Genomic DNA, 19635 nt, shown 5'->3' on the forward strand with positions numbered 1-19635 from the left:
TACATCCCTACAGCAGACTACAGCTTCCCCTCCAAAACACCCTGAGGTGACACTTGCACAACCCAACCTGACTCAAGTCACAGTTCTACCTGTGGACCTGGGAGTTAACATATCTCAGCAACCAATGCCATCTGAGACAGTTCTTTTTCCTTCGACTCAGTATTCAGTATCCACAGGTCTTCCTGGTGTAAAATAAACCCCAGAAAAGAAGCAGCCGGAACAGAATGCCACCACAAACTTCAGCATATGTGAGCTCTGTACCTGCAAAAATGAGACGCTGTCATGTAATGGTCTCAGCCCAAAGCAGAAGCTCCACAGAGTGCCTGAGCCAGAGCCTAACGCCTACAACGGCACCTTCACCATCAGGTAAGGATTGCCTCTCCTCAATTTTTCTCTGCATTGTGCCTGACATGGCAGCCTTTCTTCAGGCCTTCCTGGGTCCTCCGTTTCTCCCCAATCCACATTGACTGAGTTTGTGTTTCCACCTTTTGTTTGTCAATGATTCCTTAAGTAGAGATTCTGGAGCCAGGCTACCTGGGTTTGAGCCCAGATCGGTCATTTATTAGCTTTATGGCTCAATTTCCTCATCTGTAAAATGGGGATTATGGTAGTCATCATCTCATAGGATGACTCCTATGACTCCTCAATCTCCCAATGACTCCAATCTCATTGGGAGATTTAGATGAGTTAATATAGGTAAAGCTCTTCTGTCAGTGCCTAGCATATATTTTAGTGTAGCTATTATTATTATTCCATCCCTCAGTTATATCTAGAACTCAACTTTGTCCCCTGGCTTTCTATATGTAGCACCCATTTTGTGCCCAACCCAGGGCTAAGTACTTTGGGAGCCACAGAAGTATATGGCATTGTCTCCAGAAATGACAATGACAAGTTGGAAGAAAGGGGATATGCCTTAAAAGGGAGGTAATATATAATTAAGTATGAAGAGAAATACAGATAGGTGGTGTAATTCACCAGAACCTGCAATCACAGGGGTGTGGAGGTCACGGAAGGCTGCATGGATAAGCTCAGTGTTTAGCTGGGACTTAAAGATTGGCTGTGATTTTTCAGAAAAATAATAGGCAGTACAGTCTAGGCAAAGGTGTGACTGCAGGGATGATCAGAATTTAATAGATTAGTCTGGCTGTAAATAATTGGGTTAGATAACAATGAAAGATAGGATTATGAAAAACCTTGGCTATCGGCAATGCAGGTTTGAAAGTTCCGCTGTAAGATATGGGGAGCCCCTGCAAGGTTTCAAGCAAGAGAGACAAATGATGAAAACAAGAGGCTTATTTTAAACACGAAGATGGGTAAGACAGGATTCCTTTTAGCAACTCATGATCTCATAGGCAAAATAAGTATATAAGCTCAAACCATAATGACAAAGTGCTGTGGAGGCACCATGAAGTAATAAAACTACATTTCCTTTAAAACAGTCATTTCCTCCTTCTATCCATTCCCCAGCTATTTGTTGATTTTATAAATATTTGAGTTTGCTTTATGTCCACGCGTTGGCTTTAAATATGATAGACGATGCACATAAGCAGGATCTAGTCCATACTTTGAAGGAGTTTATGCTCAGAGGAAATGGGTTGCAAAAATAGCTATATTTAAAGAAAGAAATGAATATGGGCAATGAGAGCTACAAGTTGGTACTGGGGCACAAAAGAAGGAAAAGAGACTTCAAATTGGATCAGGGAAGATGTTACTAGAGCAATGCTGTTTAAACGGGACCTCGAAGGGCCATTGGGTATCAGTGACAGACATCTTGGGAAGAATAAGTTTGCAAAAGTAAAGTGGGAGAAAGGCAAAACACAGGAAAAATTCTCTGAGTACCTGTAGAGTACAAGTGGGAAGAGTAGGAGATTAGAGCCAGATCATCTAGGGCTTTGGAGGCCAAGCCAAGGATAACATGCCAAGCTAGCATGTTACCACAGCAGTGCTTTAGGAAAAGCATTAGCCAGCAACAGAACCAACCACCTGGAGGGCTTGTGAAAACACAAGCTCCACCCCCACAGTTACTGATTCAAGAGGTCCAGAGTAGGGCTGAGTATTTGTATCTTCATTAATTCACAAGTAATGCTTGGTATTTGAGAACCACTTCCGGAGAGTTAATCTGGGGATCGCGTGGAGGATGGCTTAGAAAGGGAGAGGGTAGAGATAGAAACACCAGTCAGAAGACAGGTATACCCATCCAGGTGAAATGAGAGACTAAGCTGGAATCAATGGAAATAAGATAGTCAGCTATAGTCAAGAGTAGGTATTTTCGAATAAAAGTCAAAATGATAGAAAGTGTAATCCTGAATTAACATTACATATTAATGATAGGAATAACTTCCTTTCAAGTTGTGTGAAAGGTTATCTTTTATTTCTTCTGGTAATGAATTGGCGTAGAAAAGCAGAACTATACTGGGAAGTGCGTAAATATAAGAATATTCCTTTTAATAGAAGAAATTATAAGATATATAGAGATAAAAACTTTGGGCTCATAATCTAGAATTTGATGAGACCACAAAAGGTGGAATCTAATCAATGCTTCTTCTCTCAGGAAAGTTTACCTCCAAAATCTGTCAGGATCTATAGTTGTATATTTAATTTATGAAGATCCTGAATGTGAGACTTTTAAGAGAGGTGAAGGCAAGGTTAGGAACTCTGAAAGGTTCAAATAGTAATTCCTAACTTTGGAGTTTAGACCAAAGCTTCTTATTTATTATTATCATTCTAACCTCTACTAGTTATTCCTATTAATTAGATATCTAATAGCAAATTGAAGCAATATATTCCTTTTAATTTTCCTAGAGATTTTTCCTGCAATAAAATACCATCTGTTGAAAAAATTACATTAGAACTACTACCTTTTTTGCAGTTTTTGTAAGTTACAAATATAACTTCATTATATTTTGAATTTTTATAAAGCTTAATTTTTTATAAAATTAATTTGTTACTCATTTTGAAATATGATTAAAATTACCAGTAAAATTTTGTAGCAAATCCTTTTTGTCTGTAGCAAAGATTAGTGTGAGAATTATTACACAGGTCAGAGTGAAACATTAGAGAGCAGTGGTTCTCACCCAGGGTGATTTTGCACGCAGGTGACATTTGGTAGTGTCTGGAGACATTTTTGCTTGTCACATCTGTATATGCTACTGACATCTAGTGGATAGAGGCCAGAGATGATAGTAAACATCCAAGAGTGTACAGGAGAGCCTCCCACAGCAAAGAATTATCCAGCCCAAAATGTCTATAGTGCTGCCTTTCTAGAGAAATAAAGATCACTTAACACAAGTATTTAATGAGCATTTACTATTTTGTATCTAATGCACCACATATATAATCATGAAAGTATAAATCATAATATCTTCCACAGTGAGATTTCTTTAGTGCATGGAAGGAGTCGTGATGTTATGTTTCATCATATATAAATTAGAATTATTGCCAAAGGATAAATATTCTGAAAGTATATATATTTTTCTTTTTATTTTGCTTGTGTCTTTCTTTGTAGAAATCTTGGTTGCGGTTTACTCACAGAACTGAGCTTTGGAACGTTTCAGGCCTGGCATGGAATGAAGTTTTTACACAAGTAGTAAGTGAAATAGAAGATGAATACATGTAAGAAACTGTGTATAAAAACATCATGCAGTTATTGGTTAGCTGGGTGTAAGCCCAGTATGAATTCTGGTAAGGATGTCTTGAGAGCCATTTATTTTTTATTTTTTTCAAATGAGAAAACTTAGGTACAAAGAGGCCAAGAGACTTGTTTAACTCATATATGAAACCCTCTGGTTTCCATAGTACTGAACTTTGGCTTGGGCAATAAAAGGCACCAAGCAAAAACACTCAAATTAGCATTGTCATGGAAACCCACTGATGCCTCTCCAATATGCGAATGGTCCATGAAGTTCCACTTTTGAATTTAACTTTGATTCCTGCTCATGTGCAAAGTTCCTAACTGCTTAAAATGTATGCAACACGGAGCTGCAAAGAACTAAGTTTAGCACCGAATTCTTCAGGGAGCAAATGGTGTGGGTCTTCCCCAACCTTTATTAGCTCTTTTAAATGGTAAAGCAGAAAGAATTCCTGAACACACACCACAGGGCTCTCCCCAGCCAACCAGAACATTATTTTCAAAAAGCATATATCTCTGAAGTGTAATGTTTGTGGCCAATAGGAATCTTTGAGATATGGAAAAAGACATTGTTTGTGTTCAGCTGTAGTGTGAAAAATATAAAGAAAATACATTGCTGTAGCTTAATACAATATACGTTCTTTGCTGACTACTCTTCAATAAGAAGTGTGGGTTTTACACCCCTTCAGCTCAAAAATTCTGTGATTTCTCATGACACAAGGAAATGATAGTGGGTACGTTCAATGGCCCGAAGGCGATTTTAGACTCAAGGCAAAAAAGAGCTCTTCTACACCTGGCTTTGGAAAAGACTCTCTTACCTGTCTTGTGGGTCATAAATCCAGTTTCACACAGTTCACACATTTTGGGTTAATGAAGGTGTTGAGGCTGTGTCTGGAACTGGATTAGTAATTCCTGCAGATGCCTATCTTTAGTGGCCTCCTTCCTTTCCCTTGTTACTTTGCTGATGCCTACCTTGGGGAGAGAGCACCAAGCGTCAGTTGTTCTTTTGCCAGCACATCGGAGAGCAGGCTGATGATGTCCCTTCACCAGGAGGTTTTAGTAGCGTCAATACAAGGTCTTAAACTCACCACCTTTCCTAAACATCCTATAACACCAAAAGTTCCTTATAAGAGTCAGAGTTTCACTATAGTTATGTAGGCAACACTGGAAAATATATTGTGGAAATCAATCAATCAATCAATCACAGTTTAAAAATTAATGAATTCATTCAAAAACATTCACTGAGTACCATGCCCACTGTGTGTCAGCAGTGTACTACGTGCTGGGGATACAAAGACACATAGGGCAAGGACATTGTCCCCAAGAAACTTTCATACTGGGAGGAGAAAGATGAAAGTTGATGGGAAAACATAGATGAGAGCCATTCTAGCATCTATGCAGCAGGCTAACAAGGTGAGGGAGGGGATGGATGAAGTAGAAAATGGGTGGTAGGTTAGAAAAGATTTGTAATGGAGGAGGCACCAACTTGTTCCTTTTGAATTTGTTTTCCTCTCTAATGACCGAAAAAGTTAGTGAAAGAATCAGAACTATCTGGAGTTAGAAATAAATTAGTACTGTACTCCTAAAACTCATTCACAGTTACTTTCAAAAGATTGTCACACTATAGTAAGTCTTTGTTTTGGGCTAAGTGTTTCTAATAGACAAAGCTAATTTGATTCAGGAAACATTTGCCTTTGGTGAGATAAAAACTTTATTGCATCTCTTTCCAAAGGCAAGCCACCAAGGGAAGATCTCACCCTCGAGTTAAGTCATTTTACTACCTATAATGACGTATTATTGGGATGTTTATAAGTTGCCTGCATTAAATAAGTTTGGAAAAGGGCCTCAGCTGAGGTGGATTTATCATGAATTCAATGAAGCTTAGGCTTCAGGGCTCCTCACTTGCAGAGGTCCCTTCCAAGGTCTTGAGAGGGGTCCTAGCGATTTTTGTATTCATAACTTTGCATGTTTTTATTAGATAGGATTTCCCAAAGTAGATGTGCTTCAGGCCCCACAAAACCTTGATCCATCACCGGGTTTCAGGTAATTATAAGTAAGTAGGTTTCTTGAATGCAGCCTCTATGTTATTGACAAACATCAGGTGAAGTAGTTAGCAGTGTGGTAGTCTATTTTAAATCCGAAATCTACCTCAAAGATGAACCAAGAGTTTATTAATTACTAAAGTACCACTTTTTGACTGGTGGTAGTAATCATATCTCTTTCAGATAAAATCAGGAATGAAATATATTATGGAAAAGGAGCAGTGGGTGATAATCCTAAATGTTAAGTATACTTTTTCTTTCTGATTTTATAGTGTTTCTCCTTTATTCACCTAGGCAGGTCCAGACTGATGGCTTATTTTTAAAAATTCTTTTAGTCACTTCATTGGTTCTAACAATACAAGCTCCATGATTTTAGAAACTGAAGGACTCTACAATGTATACATGCTATATAACTTAACCAGACAGAGTGCATTCACATGCTGTCTTGTCTGTGGTACACCAATATTGAACCAAGAACAAGAGAAAATAAGAGGAAAATCAAAGCCTTATCCATTTTAAATTATTTACCCCATTTTGGAGAATATCAGTGAGGGAGGGGGGCCACACTATGAAGGCAAACTGAGCTGTGGTCACAGAGCCCCCTAATGCTCCCCCAGTCAACTAGCATTGGTTTCCTTTAGATAGCTATGTACACGCAAAAGCTTACACACTTCAGCGTGTTGTCATCACTTTTTGCTATGTACTAGAATCCTGGCAGCTTCTCAGATTTAGAAAGGCGTAAAACAAAAATAACTTGGGTCTGCCCTTTGCCATGATTTAGGGTGGCTGTTTTATTTGTAATAGTTCAAATTTTTGAGACTGTCACACCTAGCAACTACTATATTTTCTTCTCCAAACTGCATCTTATTCTTCCCACCTGTAGTATTTTCTCCCATTCTATATGTTTTTTTCACTTTCTTGATAGTGTCCTTTGAAGCACAAACTTTGTAATTTTTATAAAATCCCATTCATCTATTTATCCTTTGGTTGTTTGTGCTTAGGGTATTACATCTAAGAAACTGTTGTCTAATGCAAGGACTACTCCTGTGTTTTCTTTTAACAGTTTTATAGCCTTTGCTCTTACATTTGGATATTTGATCCATTTGGAGTTAATTTTCATATATGGTGTGAAGTGTAGGAGTGCAGCTTCATTATTTTGCGTGGGGATGTACAGTTGTCCCAGCATCATTTGAAAAGACTCTTCTTACCACATTGAATTGTTTTGGCATGCTTGTTGAAAATCAATAGACCATAAATATGAGGGTTCATTTCTATACTGTCATTTCTGTTCCATTGATTTAGATGTCCTGTCTTATTCCAGTACCGCACTGTGATTGCAGTAGCTTTGAACTGAGTTTTGAAACCAGGATGTGTGAGTCCTCCCACTTTGTTCTTTACCAACATTGTTTTGGTTATTCTGTTTCCTTGAATTGCCATATGAATTTTAGAATTAGCTTGGCAATTTCTGGAAAGAGGTCAGCTGGGATTTTGATAGGATTTGCAATGTAACCATGGGTCGATTTGGGAAGTAGTGACATTTTAATATGACTATCTTCCAGTCCATGAATCTGGCATGTCTTTATATTTATTTAGATCTTCTTCAATTTCTTTCAGTAGTTTTGTACTTTTCAGTGTGAATCTTGTACTTACTTGGTTAAATTTTTCCCTAAGTATTTTATTTGTTTTGATGCTGTTACACATGGAATTGTTTTCTTAATTTCACTTTTGGATTACTCATTGCTGGTGTGTAGAAATCTTTTTTTTTTTGTGGTATGCTGCTTCTCACTGTTGTGGCCTCACCCGTTGCAGAGCACAGGCTCCAGACGTTCAGGCTCAGCGGCCATGGCTCACAGGCCCAGCCGCCCCGCGGCATGTGGAATCCTCCCGTACCGGGGCACGAACCTGTGTCCGCTGCATCGGCAGGTGGACTCTCAACCACTGCGCCACCAGGGAAGCCCTCGAAATAATATTGATCTTATATCCTGAAACCTCGCTGAATTCATTTATTAATGCTAACAGTTATTTTCCTAGATTCCCAGGAATATGTCTTGTGGTCTTCCAGTTTCCCAGGAATACATTGGAACATTTCAGTCTCTGTGGACATCTCATTCCTCAGCTTTTGTTTTTAAGCTTTTCGGTGGGCTGTTTTTTGCCCCAAACAGTTATCCATTGTCTCATGCAAGTGCCATGTTAAAATATTTGCTTCAAAATGTTTTCCGAAATGCCACCAGCGGAGAGGCTTTTCTCACTAGACTGCTGATGGTCAGGTCAAAGACAAGCCTTTCACGTGAGGTCTTCCAGGGGACCACCAGACATGTAAAACAATGACAGTTCTTTGGGAATGAGTCTTTTTGAAGGACCTCCCAGACCATGCTGCTCCTTCTGATACCAGGGATGTGGGCTGTTTTTCAAGGCTACCACTGGCATGGAGAGCAAAGGTAAAGGACAAGTTCAAGCAGCACAGATCTCATTGTTCTTACAGAAATTAATTTGTTTTCCTTGAATAAATTGCTCCCCACTGTGTTGCGAGCCTGTTGGTTAAATCTCCAGAGTTCCAAAGAAGTTGATTCTGACCATTTTTGCCAGTTTTGTTGTTGTTGTTATTGTTATTGTTGCTTCTATGGAGGGATGAATTTTTAGATGTCCTTCCTCCATCATTTTATTACTGATTTTCCTGCAATGTGTTTTAAAATCTCTAAAGCCTCAATGACCATAGGCTAATTAAATATTTATTATGGGAGATGATTAAGGAAAAAATGAAAAGAAAAATAAATAAATAAATAAAAAGAGAAAATATAATTCTCATAGAGGCTTTCCCAGATGGGTAGATGAAGTTTGAAAAGGTATTTCTATATTTAGTGCTCTCCAAATTAAGGTTAAAATGACAGATATTTTTTAAAAAACCCTTTATTTTTTTCATTCATGTTAAACACAGGCTTTAGAGTCAGAACTGAGTTCAAATTCCAGCTCTGCTTCTTACTAGCTTGATGACTTAGGACAAGTTATGAAACTTCTCTGTGCCTCTGTTTCCTCATTTGTACAATGGGGTAATATATATATCACATAAGGTTACTGTGAGGATTAAATGTTAAATGCTGATCACAGAAGCCTGGCAACCCAAAAAATATTAGTTTTGATGATTATCTTTATAATATTCTGCAAAAGTACACTAATAATTCTTGAGTGGAGTTAACCTAAAGTCATATATTCTTTTCTTTCTTCCTGTTTCTTTTGGTTTTTTTTCCCCTTATTTGTTTTACAGAGCAAAGGAAGAAAAAAAAAAGGAAAGAACTAAGAAGAAAATCTATTCCAGCATTTTGGAATAAAATTTTGTTCCCCAAAATTAATTTGTTTATTTTATGATATATAAACAAAATGTTATTTATTTATTCAGCAAAGATTTATTAAATACCTAGTAAATATATAGCCACTATGTCAGGCACAGTAATAATATTGAGAATAAAGTGTGGTCCCTGCTCTGAAGTTGCTGACAATCTAGGACACTGAGAAGTAAACCAGTGATTACATACACAGTAACAAAGGGTATGATACTAGAATACACATGGGACTATGTGATGGTAGTATGGCTTTCACCAGTTCCTCTTGGATTTATCTCTTCTTTGGCTCCAGAACCAAGGAATTAGACCTATTTTTGTCTTTAATTAGGTAGTTTAAATCATGAAATTTTCAAAAAATTTGTAGAGATGAAAGAAATCACCTTGAATTATGGAGGACACTAGAAATAGTACTTTTTTACAGAGCAAAGGCTTCCTACCAGTAGAGTCACTTCGAGGATTTTGAACCTGAAAAGTTCCTTGGCATATTTTTTCTATGCTAGCCACTTTTTTCTATTTTTTTGTTTGTTTCTCTTCTCCACTTTATCATCTAGAGACCTGCCTAGTGCCCAATGAAAGGGTGTTTTACAAATTCTAATGGTGATTTATAGGTAAAGTGAGAAAATGGGTTTTTTTGACCTTCAAGTTCCATACCAAAAAAATTGAATATAAGCTTTCATGGAAGTAATTGAAAATGTAGATAATTTTAATTCCATTCCATTCATCAGAATTCTCAATCGTAATCCTTTGACAGCAGTTGAAGATTCTTATCTTTTTACATTGCCAGCATTAAAATATTTGTAAGTATTGAAACAGTTTCATGGCTCATGAGATAATTTCTGCTCCTTCTTTCTTTCGTCAAAGATTGAGTACTTTGGCTAAAAAGTCATAATTTAGATTTTAACTGGGTTATTGAAAATAAGAGTTATTGGCAAAGAAAAGGATTAAGAAAGAATATATATGGGTAAGACAGCCAGCAGAGAATGAGAACAGTGTTGAAGAACACATATAGTTATGGAAGGTGTAGATGCATGTAGGAATATTATTTATCCCAGAAAGCAAAAAGGAATAAGGGGTACATTATTTTTTTAAAAAAACAGTGATCAAAGAGGTAGATGCAATTGAAAATGAGAAGCTAGGATAAGAAAAAATGATTGTGCTGTTCAGCACCAAGGTCATTCATTTGATGATGCAAATTTAAATTTCTTCAGTAAGATCTCTTTGGAATTATCATCTATGGCAAGTAAGAAGCCAGAATTGAAGTAATCACATGTTAAGTATCTTTTTATGTTTAGAATTTTTGTCTTTGGGTTTTATATCATGCATGTTTGGGTTTCTCTCTCAGAGACATGGGAACAACACAAGTGTCACTTACAACAATTGAAAGCATCCTCATGATGACCCTTGAATTGGAAAAACGGTAAGTTGATTTCTCTGACATTTATTTTCACTCATTTTTTTAATGTTTGTTTTATTATTTTCTTAAGTCAGGTTTACTTATGTACAATTTTCATTTCACAAAATTCACTGTTTTTAAATATACAGTGTGATGTGTTTTGACAAACGTATAGTTAGTTCTGTAGCCACCACCACATTTGAGGTAAAGAACATTTCTGCACTCCCAAAAGACCCCTCATGTCCCTTTGTAGTCAATCCATCCTCCTCCCACTACCAGCCCCTGGCAAAAACCAGTCTGACTTTTGTCCATGTAGTGTTGCCTTTTCCAGAAAGTCTTATAACAAATCATGTGGAATGTAGCCTTTTGTTTTTGGCTTCTTTCACTTAGCCAGTCTCTTTGGAGATTTATCTGTTTTGTTGCACCTGTCAGTATTTCATTCCTTTTTATTGCTGAGCAGTATTCTAGTTGGGTGGATACACAGTTTGTCTACGCATTCAGTGACTGATGAACATTTGAGTTTTTTCTAGTTTTTTGGTAGTTTTGCACAAGGCCTCTGAAAACACACGTTTGTGTGAACATACGTTTTGTGCGAGCATATGTTTTCATTTCTTTGGGGTAAAATACTTAAGGGTGGGATTACTTCATCATATGCTAAGCGCATATTTAACTTTTTAAGAAACTGCTAAACTGTTTTCTACAGTGACTGTGCCTTTTTGCTTTCCCACTAGCAGTTTATGTGAGCTTCAGTTGCTCCACATCGTCACCTGATCCTTATATTTGTTTTTTAAAAAAATTTAGCCTTTCTCGTAGGTGTGTAGTTGCATCTCGTGGTGTTTGCCACATTTTGCATTTCTGTAATAGCTGATGATGTTGAGTGTCTATTGATGTGCAAATATCTTTTTAAAGAAGTGTCTGTTCAAATCCATTTTTAAATTGGATATTTATATTGAGTTTTAAGAGTGCTTTATATAAAAAGCAATGGAAGTAGTCCTTTCTCTCAGATATGTGTTTAGTAAATATCTTTTCCCAGATTGTGACTTATCTTCATTGTATTACAGTGTCTCTGAAGACTAGAAGTTTTAAATTTTCGATGATCTCTAATTTAGCGATTTTTCTTGTTTTTCATATTTGTTATTTGGCTGTTCTGGGTCTTAGTTGCGGCAGATGGACTCCTTAGTTGCGGCTCATGGGCTTCTTAGTTGTGGCATGGGAACTCTTAGTTGCGGCATGCATGTGGGAACTAGTTCCCTGACCAGGGATCGAACCCGGGTCCCTGCATTGGGAACTCAGAGTCTTAACCACCAGGGAAGTCCCTTAGCAATTTTTCTTAGATGGTTTGTGCTTTTCTGTGTCTTATCTAAGAAATCTTTTTCTGAGACCCCATTGTGTAACCCAAAATCACAAAGATTTTCTCCTATGTTTTCTTCCGGAAGTTGTATAGTTCCATTTAGGTCTATGATTCATTTTGAGTTAATTTTCATATATCTTGTGAGGGAAGGGTCAAGTTTCATTTCTTTGCAGTTTAAAAACTATTTCTGTAGGACCCTATTGTGACAGTTTATTACACAACTTACTGCACCTTAAACTGTACCATCCCCCCTCCAATATGGCAAGCTAATAGAAACTTTCTGTTATGCCAAGGCTAGGTGAGGGGACTGCATGAGATTAGTATGCAGAAAGGGCACTGTATTTAGCACTCTGTTCCAACCGTCTTTGTCAGGTCAGCTGACAAATCAGTGTCTTCACCACGCCATCACACATTGTTCACTGCTCTAGCCTCATCTTCCTCAGCCTCCAACAGCATCTCCCACAATTGCGATCCCTCGCTTGTCAGCTAGATGCCTTCCTCTCTGGATATTAAAAATTATTTCCCTATGTAACTACAATACTGTTAACACACAGTATTGAAGAAATTAAATTCCTACACAATGACATTACCTTATAAAAAGTTGCTATTCAAATTTCCCCAGTTGTCTCTCTCATATAACATCATTTCTTTTAACAGCTTTTTGAGGTATAATTGACATACAATAATCTGTGTTCACACACACGCATATATAAACACCATGAAGACATCACCAAAATCAAAATGTCCATCTCCTCAGAAAGTTTCTTAACATCTCTTTGTAATTCTTCCTTCCCATTGTTCCTGACCTTCCCAATCACCATGCAACCATTGGTCTGCTTTCTGTTTGCATTTTCTAGAATTGTATGTAGATGGAATCATACAGTGTATACTTTCTTCTAACTGGTTTCTAACTCAGCATGATTATTTTAATTTTCATCCATATTGTTGTATATATCAGTAATTCATTTGTTTATTGCCGAATAGTATTGCATTATATTGATGAACCACAATTTATCTATTCACCATTGATGAACATTTGAGTTGTTTCAGACTTTGTCTATTACAGATAAAGTTGTTATGAATATTTGTGTACAAGTCTTTGTATGGATGTATACTTCCATTTCCCTTGGGCAAATACCTGCAAGTGGAATGGCTGGATCATTGGTGAGTGTATGTTTAAGTTTTTAAAACATACCTATTTTCTATAGTGGTTTGATCATTTTACATCTCTACCAGTAGTGTATGAGAATTGCATTTTCGTCACGTTGCGGCCAGCACTTGCTATGCTCAGTATTTTTAATTTCAGATAGTTTAATAGGTGTGTAGTTGTATCTCACTGTAGCTTTCCTAATGATTAATCATGTCAAACGTCTTTTCATATGCTTATTTTCCATCTGTATATCTTTTTATCTTTTATCTCTATTTTTCTGGAGTTTTGAGAGTTCTTTATATATTCTGGAAATTAGTCCTTTATCCAATATGTAAGTTGCTAAGTATTTTCTCCCATTCTGTGACTCATCTTTCTGTTCCCTCAGTAGTGTCTTTTGCAGGGCAGAAGTTCTTAATTTAGATAGTGTCTAATTTATCTATTTTTTTCTTTCATGGATTATGCTTTTGGTGTTGTATCTAAGAAATCTTGCCTAACTCAAGGTCATAAAATTTTCACCTGTTTTGTTCTAGAAGTTTTATACTTTTATGTTTTACATTTAGATCTTTGAACTAATTTGAGTTCATTTCTGTGTATGGTTTGGATGGAAGTTTTTTTGTTTGGTTTTTGCACCTGGATATTCAATTGTTCCAGCATCATTTGCTGAAAAGACTATCATCTTTCCACTTAAATGCCTTTGAACCTGAAAGTCAGTTGTTCACATCTCTCTACTTCTGAACATTCTATTCTCTTCCTTTGATCCTTTTGTCTATCTTTACACTACTATCACAATGTCTTGAAAGTGTTACTTCATAAGCCTTGAAATCAGTTACTGTTAGTTCTTCAACTTTGTTCTTTTTCAACGTTGTTTTAGTTATCCTAAATTTTATTTCCACATGAATTTTAGAATTAGGTTTTCAATTTCTATAGAAAAGCCTACTGGTATTTTGATCTATAAATCAGTTTGGGGAGAAATGATGTCTTAACAATATTGAATCTTCTGAACCATGAATACATTTTATCTCTTCATTTATTTAGGTCTTCCTTAATTTCCCCCAGCAATATTTTACGGTTTTCACTGTGCAAGTCTTTTACATGTTTTGTCAGATTTATTCTAAGTATTTTATATGTTTGATTCTATTATAAGTAGTATTTTAAAACTTTGATCTCTGATTGTTTGTTGAGATAAATTAATCTTTTTGTATGTTCATCTTGTACCCTGCAAACTTGAGAAACTCATTGATGAGTTCCAGTAGCAATTTTGTAGATTCTATCAGGTTTTCTCTATCATCATGTTTTCTGGAAATAAAATTAGGTTTAGTTCTTCCTCTCCTTTCTGAATATCTCTTTTCTTTTTGTTGCCCTATTGCACTGGCTAGAACCTTCAGTGCAATGTAAAATAGAAATAATGAGAGCAGACATCGTTGCCTTTGTCCTGATACTGGCGAGCAAGTTCTTTGTCCTTCACCATTAAATATGATGGTAAGTTTTTTGTAGAAGTCGTTTATCAAGTTGAGGAAGTCTCCTTCCATTCCTCGTCTGCTGAGGGCTGTTTTTTTTCTTTAATCAGGAATGGATGTTAGATTTTTTCATTCTTTTCCTGCATCTGTTGCAATGATTATGTGATTTTTCCCTTCTTTTGTTTTCTTAATTTGTTTATTTATTTTTGGGCTGTAGTGGGCCTCCATTCCTGCACGCAGGCTTTCTCTAGTTGTGGCGAGCAGGGACTACTCTTCGTTGCAGTATGCAGGCTTCTCATTGCGGTGGCTTCTCTTGTTGCAGAGAATGGGCTCTAGGTGCACGGGCTTCACTAGTTGTGGCACATGGGCTCAGTAGTTGTGACTCACGGGCTCTAGAGCTCAGGCTCAGTAGTTCTGGTGCACGGGCTTAGTTGCTCCGTGGCATGTGAGATCTTCACTGACCAGGGGTCAAACTCATGTCCCCTGCAGTGGGAGGTGGATTCTTAACCTCTGCCCCACCAGAGATGTCCTGATTTTTCTTTTTTAGTGTAGTAAGTTGGTAAATTGATTTTCAAATATTAAACCAACCTTTCATTCTTGAGATAAACCCCACTTGATCATGATGTATCATCATTTTATATATTACTGGATTTGATATGCTAAAATTTTGTTAAGATTTTTTGACTCTGTGTTCATGAGAGATATTGGTCTATTGTTTTCTTGTAATGTCATTGTCTAATCTTGATACGGTGAAAGCTGGCCTTATAAATAAGTTGGGAAATATTCCCTTCTCTTCAACTTTCTGGTAGAGTTTGTGTAGACTTGGCATTATTTTATTCCTTAATTGTTTGGTAGAATTTATCAGCTAAGCCACCTGGACTTGAAGCTTTCTTTGTTGGAAGGTTTTAAACTGCACACCCAATTTCTTTAATATCTGTATTCTTGAATAAACTTTGGTAGTGCATGTGTTTCAAGGAATTTGTGCATTTCATCTTGAATTTATTGGTATAAAGTATTCTATATATTCTCTTATTATCCTTTTAATATCAATAGTATTTTTCTGTTTTCCATTTTATTTATTTCTACTTTGATCTTTATTGTGTTCTTTCTTGTCTTACTCTGTGATTAATTTGCTCTCGTTTTTCCAGTCTAAGGTGGAAGTTGAGGAAGCTGAGTACTGCATTAGCAATAACCCACATGTTGACATATTATGTTTTCAGTTTCAGTGAGTTCAAAATATTTTCTGTTTTCCCTTTTGATTTCTTCTTTGACCACAAAGTTACTCAGAAGAGTGTTGTTTAGTTTCCAAATATTTGGAACTTTTTCGGATTTGTTAATTTCTAATTTAATTCCATTGTGGTCAGAGACATATATTGAATGACTAAAATCCTTTCAAAAATTTTTTTAAGTATTTTTTTTTAATTAATTTTTTCTGCGTTGGGTCTTTATTACTTCGCCTGGGCTTTCTCTAGTTGCGGCAAGCAGGGGCTGCTCTTCGTTGCAGTGCACTGGCTTCTCATTGGATGACTTCTCTTGTTGCAGAGCACAGGCTCTAGGTGCGTGGCCTTCAGTAGTCGTGGCACACAGGCTCTTGAGTGCAGGCTCAGTAGTTGTGCCGTACGGGCTTAGTTGCTCCGCGACATGTGGAATCTTCTCAGACCAGAGATCGAACCCATATCCCCTGCATTGGCAGGCAGGTTGTTAACCACTGAACCACCAGGGAAGTCCCTATTCCAGTATTCTTATTCTTTGTGTAGATCCATATTCCAATCTGGTGTCATTTTCCTTTTCCTTAAAAATACTTCTTTTAACATTTCTTATAGTGAAATTCTACTTGTAAAGAAATCTTGCAGCCTTAGTATGTCAGAGACAGTCTTTATTTTGCTTTTGTTTTGATACATCTGAGTATAGAATTCTAGCTTGATAGAACTTGATAGAATTCTGCTGTCATTGATATCTTTGTTCCTCTCTATTTAGTGTATAGGTTCTTCCTCTGGCTGCTTTTAAATTTTTCTCTTTATTCCTGGTTCTGGGCAATTTGATTATTTTTTGTGCCTTGGTGTAGTTTTGTCCATGTTTCTTATGCTTAAAGTTCATTGATCTTCTTGACTTTGTGGCTTTATAGTGTTTACCAATTTGGAAAAATTTTGGCTATTATTTCTTCAAATGTTTGTATTTCTCTTCTTCTTCATGGACTCTAAGTTCACATGTATTAGGCCACCTGAAGTTGTTCCCCAGCTCACTGATGCTGTATTTTTTGTTGTTGTTGTTTTGTTTTGTTACTCTTTTTGTTTCATTTTAGATAGTTTCTATTACTATACCTTAATGTTCACTGACCCTTTCTTCTGCAGTGTCTAATCTGCAATTAACCTCATTCAATGTCTTTTTCATTTAGCCATTGTTTGTAATTGCTAGAAGCTCAATTTGGGACTGCTTTACGTTTTCCGTGCCTGTACTTAACATTTTCAGTGTTTTGTCTGGGTTTTTGAACATATGAAATACAGTTATAATAACTTTTCTTCATGTGTAAAAACTTCTAAAATGTCCTTTTCTGCCAATTGTAACATCTGTATAGATTATGGGTTAGTTTTGATTGATTGCCTTTTCTCCTCACTATGGGGCATATTTTCCTACTTCTTTGCATGCTTGCCAATATTTCATATGATCCCTAATACTGTGCGTTTTTGTTTCTTGTGTACTATATATATTTAAATTCTTGTAAAATGCTTGGGCTTTGTTTTGGGTGGAATTAAGTTACTCAAAACAATTTTATTCTTTTAGGTCTAGGTTTTAAGATTCGTTGGGTAGGAGTCCAAGTAGCCTTTAGTGTGGAGCTCATTATTTGCAACTACTGAGATAAGTCTTTTCTGAGTATCATGAGGTTTTCCAGTTTGACTTGTAGGAATAGGTACTATTCCTACAACCCTGTGTGATATCCAGTTATTCTTATTATTAATCCTTTCATGTGGTTCTTTTCCTGGCATCAAGCTATTCCTCACACAAATGTACTGACAAATACTTTGTTGAATTCTCAAGAGATCCCTCTGCATATCTCCAGACTTCTTTGTCTGTGCACTTCTTTTCTCTCTGATAGTCTGCTTTGTGAACTCTAGTTACCTTGATTTTCCCAGACTCTCAGCTCCATTTCCTCATTCAGGGAATCCACCAGTCTCTGCCTGCACTTCTTTTCCCTGTACCATGACCTGGAAACTCTCTCAGAGAAGTAAGTTAGGGCAATTATAGGGATCACTTCATTTATTTCCCATCTCCTGGGGATCACTGAACTTTATTGCCTGAGGTCCTGTTCTTGAAAACTGTTGTTTCATATGTTCTGTCTGATGATTTCATTGTTTCAGGTGGGAGGTTAAATTGGTCCTTTGTACTTCATCTTGGCCAGAAGCCAATAACATTCAAGTCTGTTTTATTTTGATACAGGGTCCAACTAAAGATTAGGTATTGCGTGTCATGTCTTTGTTTCCTTTAATCTACAATATTTCCTTACTATTTTTTTTTTTGGTCTTTTATGACATTGGTATTTTTGAAGACTCTAAGCCAGTTAGCTTGTAAATTGCCTGACAATCTGGATTTGTCTATTTCCTCATTAGATTCAAAGTAAATATTTTGGGGAAGAATACTATGTAGATGATGTATTCTTCATACTTCATCAGTTCAGGTGGCCCAGTGCTAAGTTTGATCACTTGATTAAGGTGGTATCGTCCATATCTCTCCATTGTAAAGTTATTTTTCCCCTTGGTAATTGATAAATCATATGTGGGGTGATACTTTGGGATCAGTAAAGATCCTACTTTCAAACAACTCTTCACCCAGCTGTGCATCAATGATAATCCTTGTCTGAATCGATTATTACATTGATAGATGCAAAATGACACTTTCCTTATTCTATCATTCCTTTTGCATTTATTAGTTGACATTATTTTATAAAGAAGAGCTCCCCCACTTTTCATTTTGAGCTTCATTATGAACTCATGTGCTTTTTTTTAAGTTAACTATGTTATACCTTATTATAATGATAATGTTATTGTTTGGGATGTTCCTTTTGTCGAGATTTGGCCAATGCAATCTCTGTTATTGTTTAACCGCAGGATGCTTTTTTATTACTAGAATAATTTCTAATATATTAGTACTCATAAATAGGACCTGAGAAAGGGACTCCAGAAGGTGCAATATTATTCAGACTCTTATTACATGTCTGCCTTCTTCCTGTGTACTCTCAACCCAAAGTGAGGCTTTTGGGTTGGAAGGAGATACTTCGGATTTAAACTACAGATCAGTGTCACCCAATTCTAATCCCTATTCCCTTTTTTCTAGGCATACCATACCTACTGCCATCCTAATCCTTCTGTTGGGCACCTCTCTCCTCCTCTATATTTATTTACAACAGTCAAGAGCAGCAATTGGCCAACCGGCCCCTATCCAGTTCTGCAGTCCATATGCCCCAAGAACTCCTTTTTGAACTGGTCTGTGGTGGCCTTGGCCTACCTCTTCTACCTACCCAAGTAACTCTTTTACCACGAATTTAATTACCTGTGTTTTCATTTATAGGATCTTACCTAGCCGTATGGCCTGCTGCCTCTGCCAATTTAAAAATACCATTGAGGTTGTCTGTAAGACATTCAAGCTACGTTGTGACAGTGAATGCCTGACAGACGTAACACATTGTGGTGAGTCTCAATTGCAGGATAATAAATTTTTAATTTTTAATTTAATATTTTAATTTTTATTTTTAATCGATGATGATAAATTTTAAAATTAATGATGTAACTGGGTTATTTTAATTCATTCATTCAGAGTTCCATCTCCCTAAGTTTCTAAGAACTACCCCTTTGCTAAAAATCAGATTCTTGGTTACATTATTAAGCTAATAATAGCTCAGTTACATTGTTAGCTTAATAATGTAACGGATCCGCATAGTTAAAGGAACAAGAGAAAGGAATCCAAGGGGGAAGGGAATTAACATTAATGGCCACATATCCTATGCTGTGTTCTCTGCAAATGAGAACTTATTTATATAGTGCATCACAGTTTGTTAACTGATTTTATATACATTAGGTCTCAGTTACACTTTGTCTTATAGGACAGGTGTAAATATGTTTTTGTTTATTTTGTTTGTTTCTGCAGTTTTATAAAGAGTACAAGTGATGCTGTTTTATGTCCTATTTGGAGGCTGAGAGTTTCTGGTTCCATAACCAGAAGCTGCTACCTAGCCCTTCTAATGGAATGGAGAGCTAATTTATTCTTAGACAGTCAAGCTCTGA

At 36.6% G+C, this 19635-nt stretch overlaps 1 protein-coding gene across 1 annotated transcript; it reads left to right on the top strand.

Moving 5' to 3' along the window:
- Nucleotides 1-342: 342 nt before the first annotated feature.
- LOC132514352 (leucine-rich repeat-containing protein 37B-like) lies at nt 343-19519 on the top strand (the record flags this gene model as incomplete). The annotated part of the gene is made up of 6 exons (XM_060138970.1): nt 343-366; nt 3506-3612; nt 9734-9805; nt 10351-10425; nt 18923-19028; nt 19499-19519. Coding segments are annotated over 6 exons (405 nt in total), but the record flags the coding sequence as incomplete, so codon positions are not given.
- Nucleotides 19520-19635: the final 116 nt, after the last annotated feature.

This window comes from Lagenorhynchus albirostris, unplaced genomic scaffold, assembly GCF_949774975.1.
Source record: "Lagenorhynchus albirostris unplaced genomic scaffold, mLagAlb1.1 scaffold_74, whole genome shotgun sequence".
Lineage (NCBI taxonomy): Eukaryota > Metazoa > Chordata > Mammalia > Artiodactyla > Delphinidae > Lagenorhynchus > Lagenorhynchus albirostris.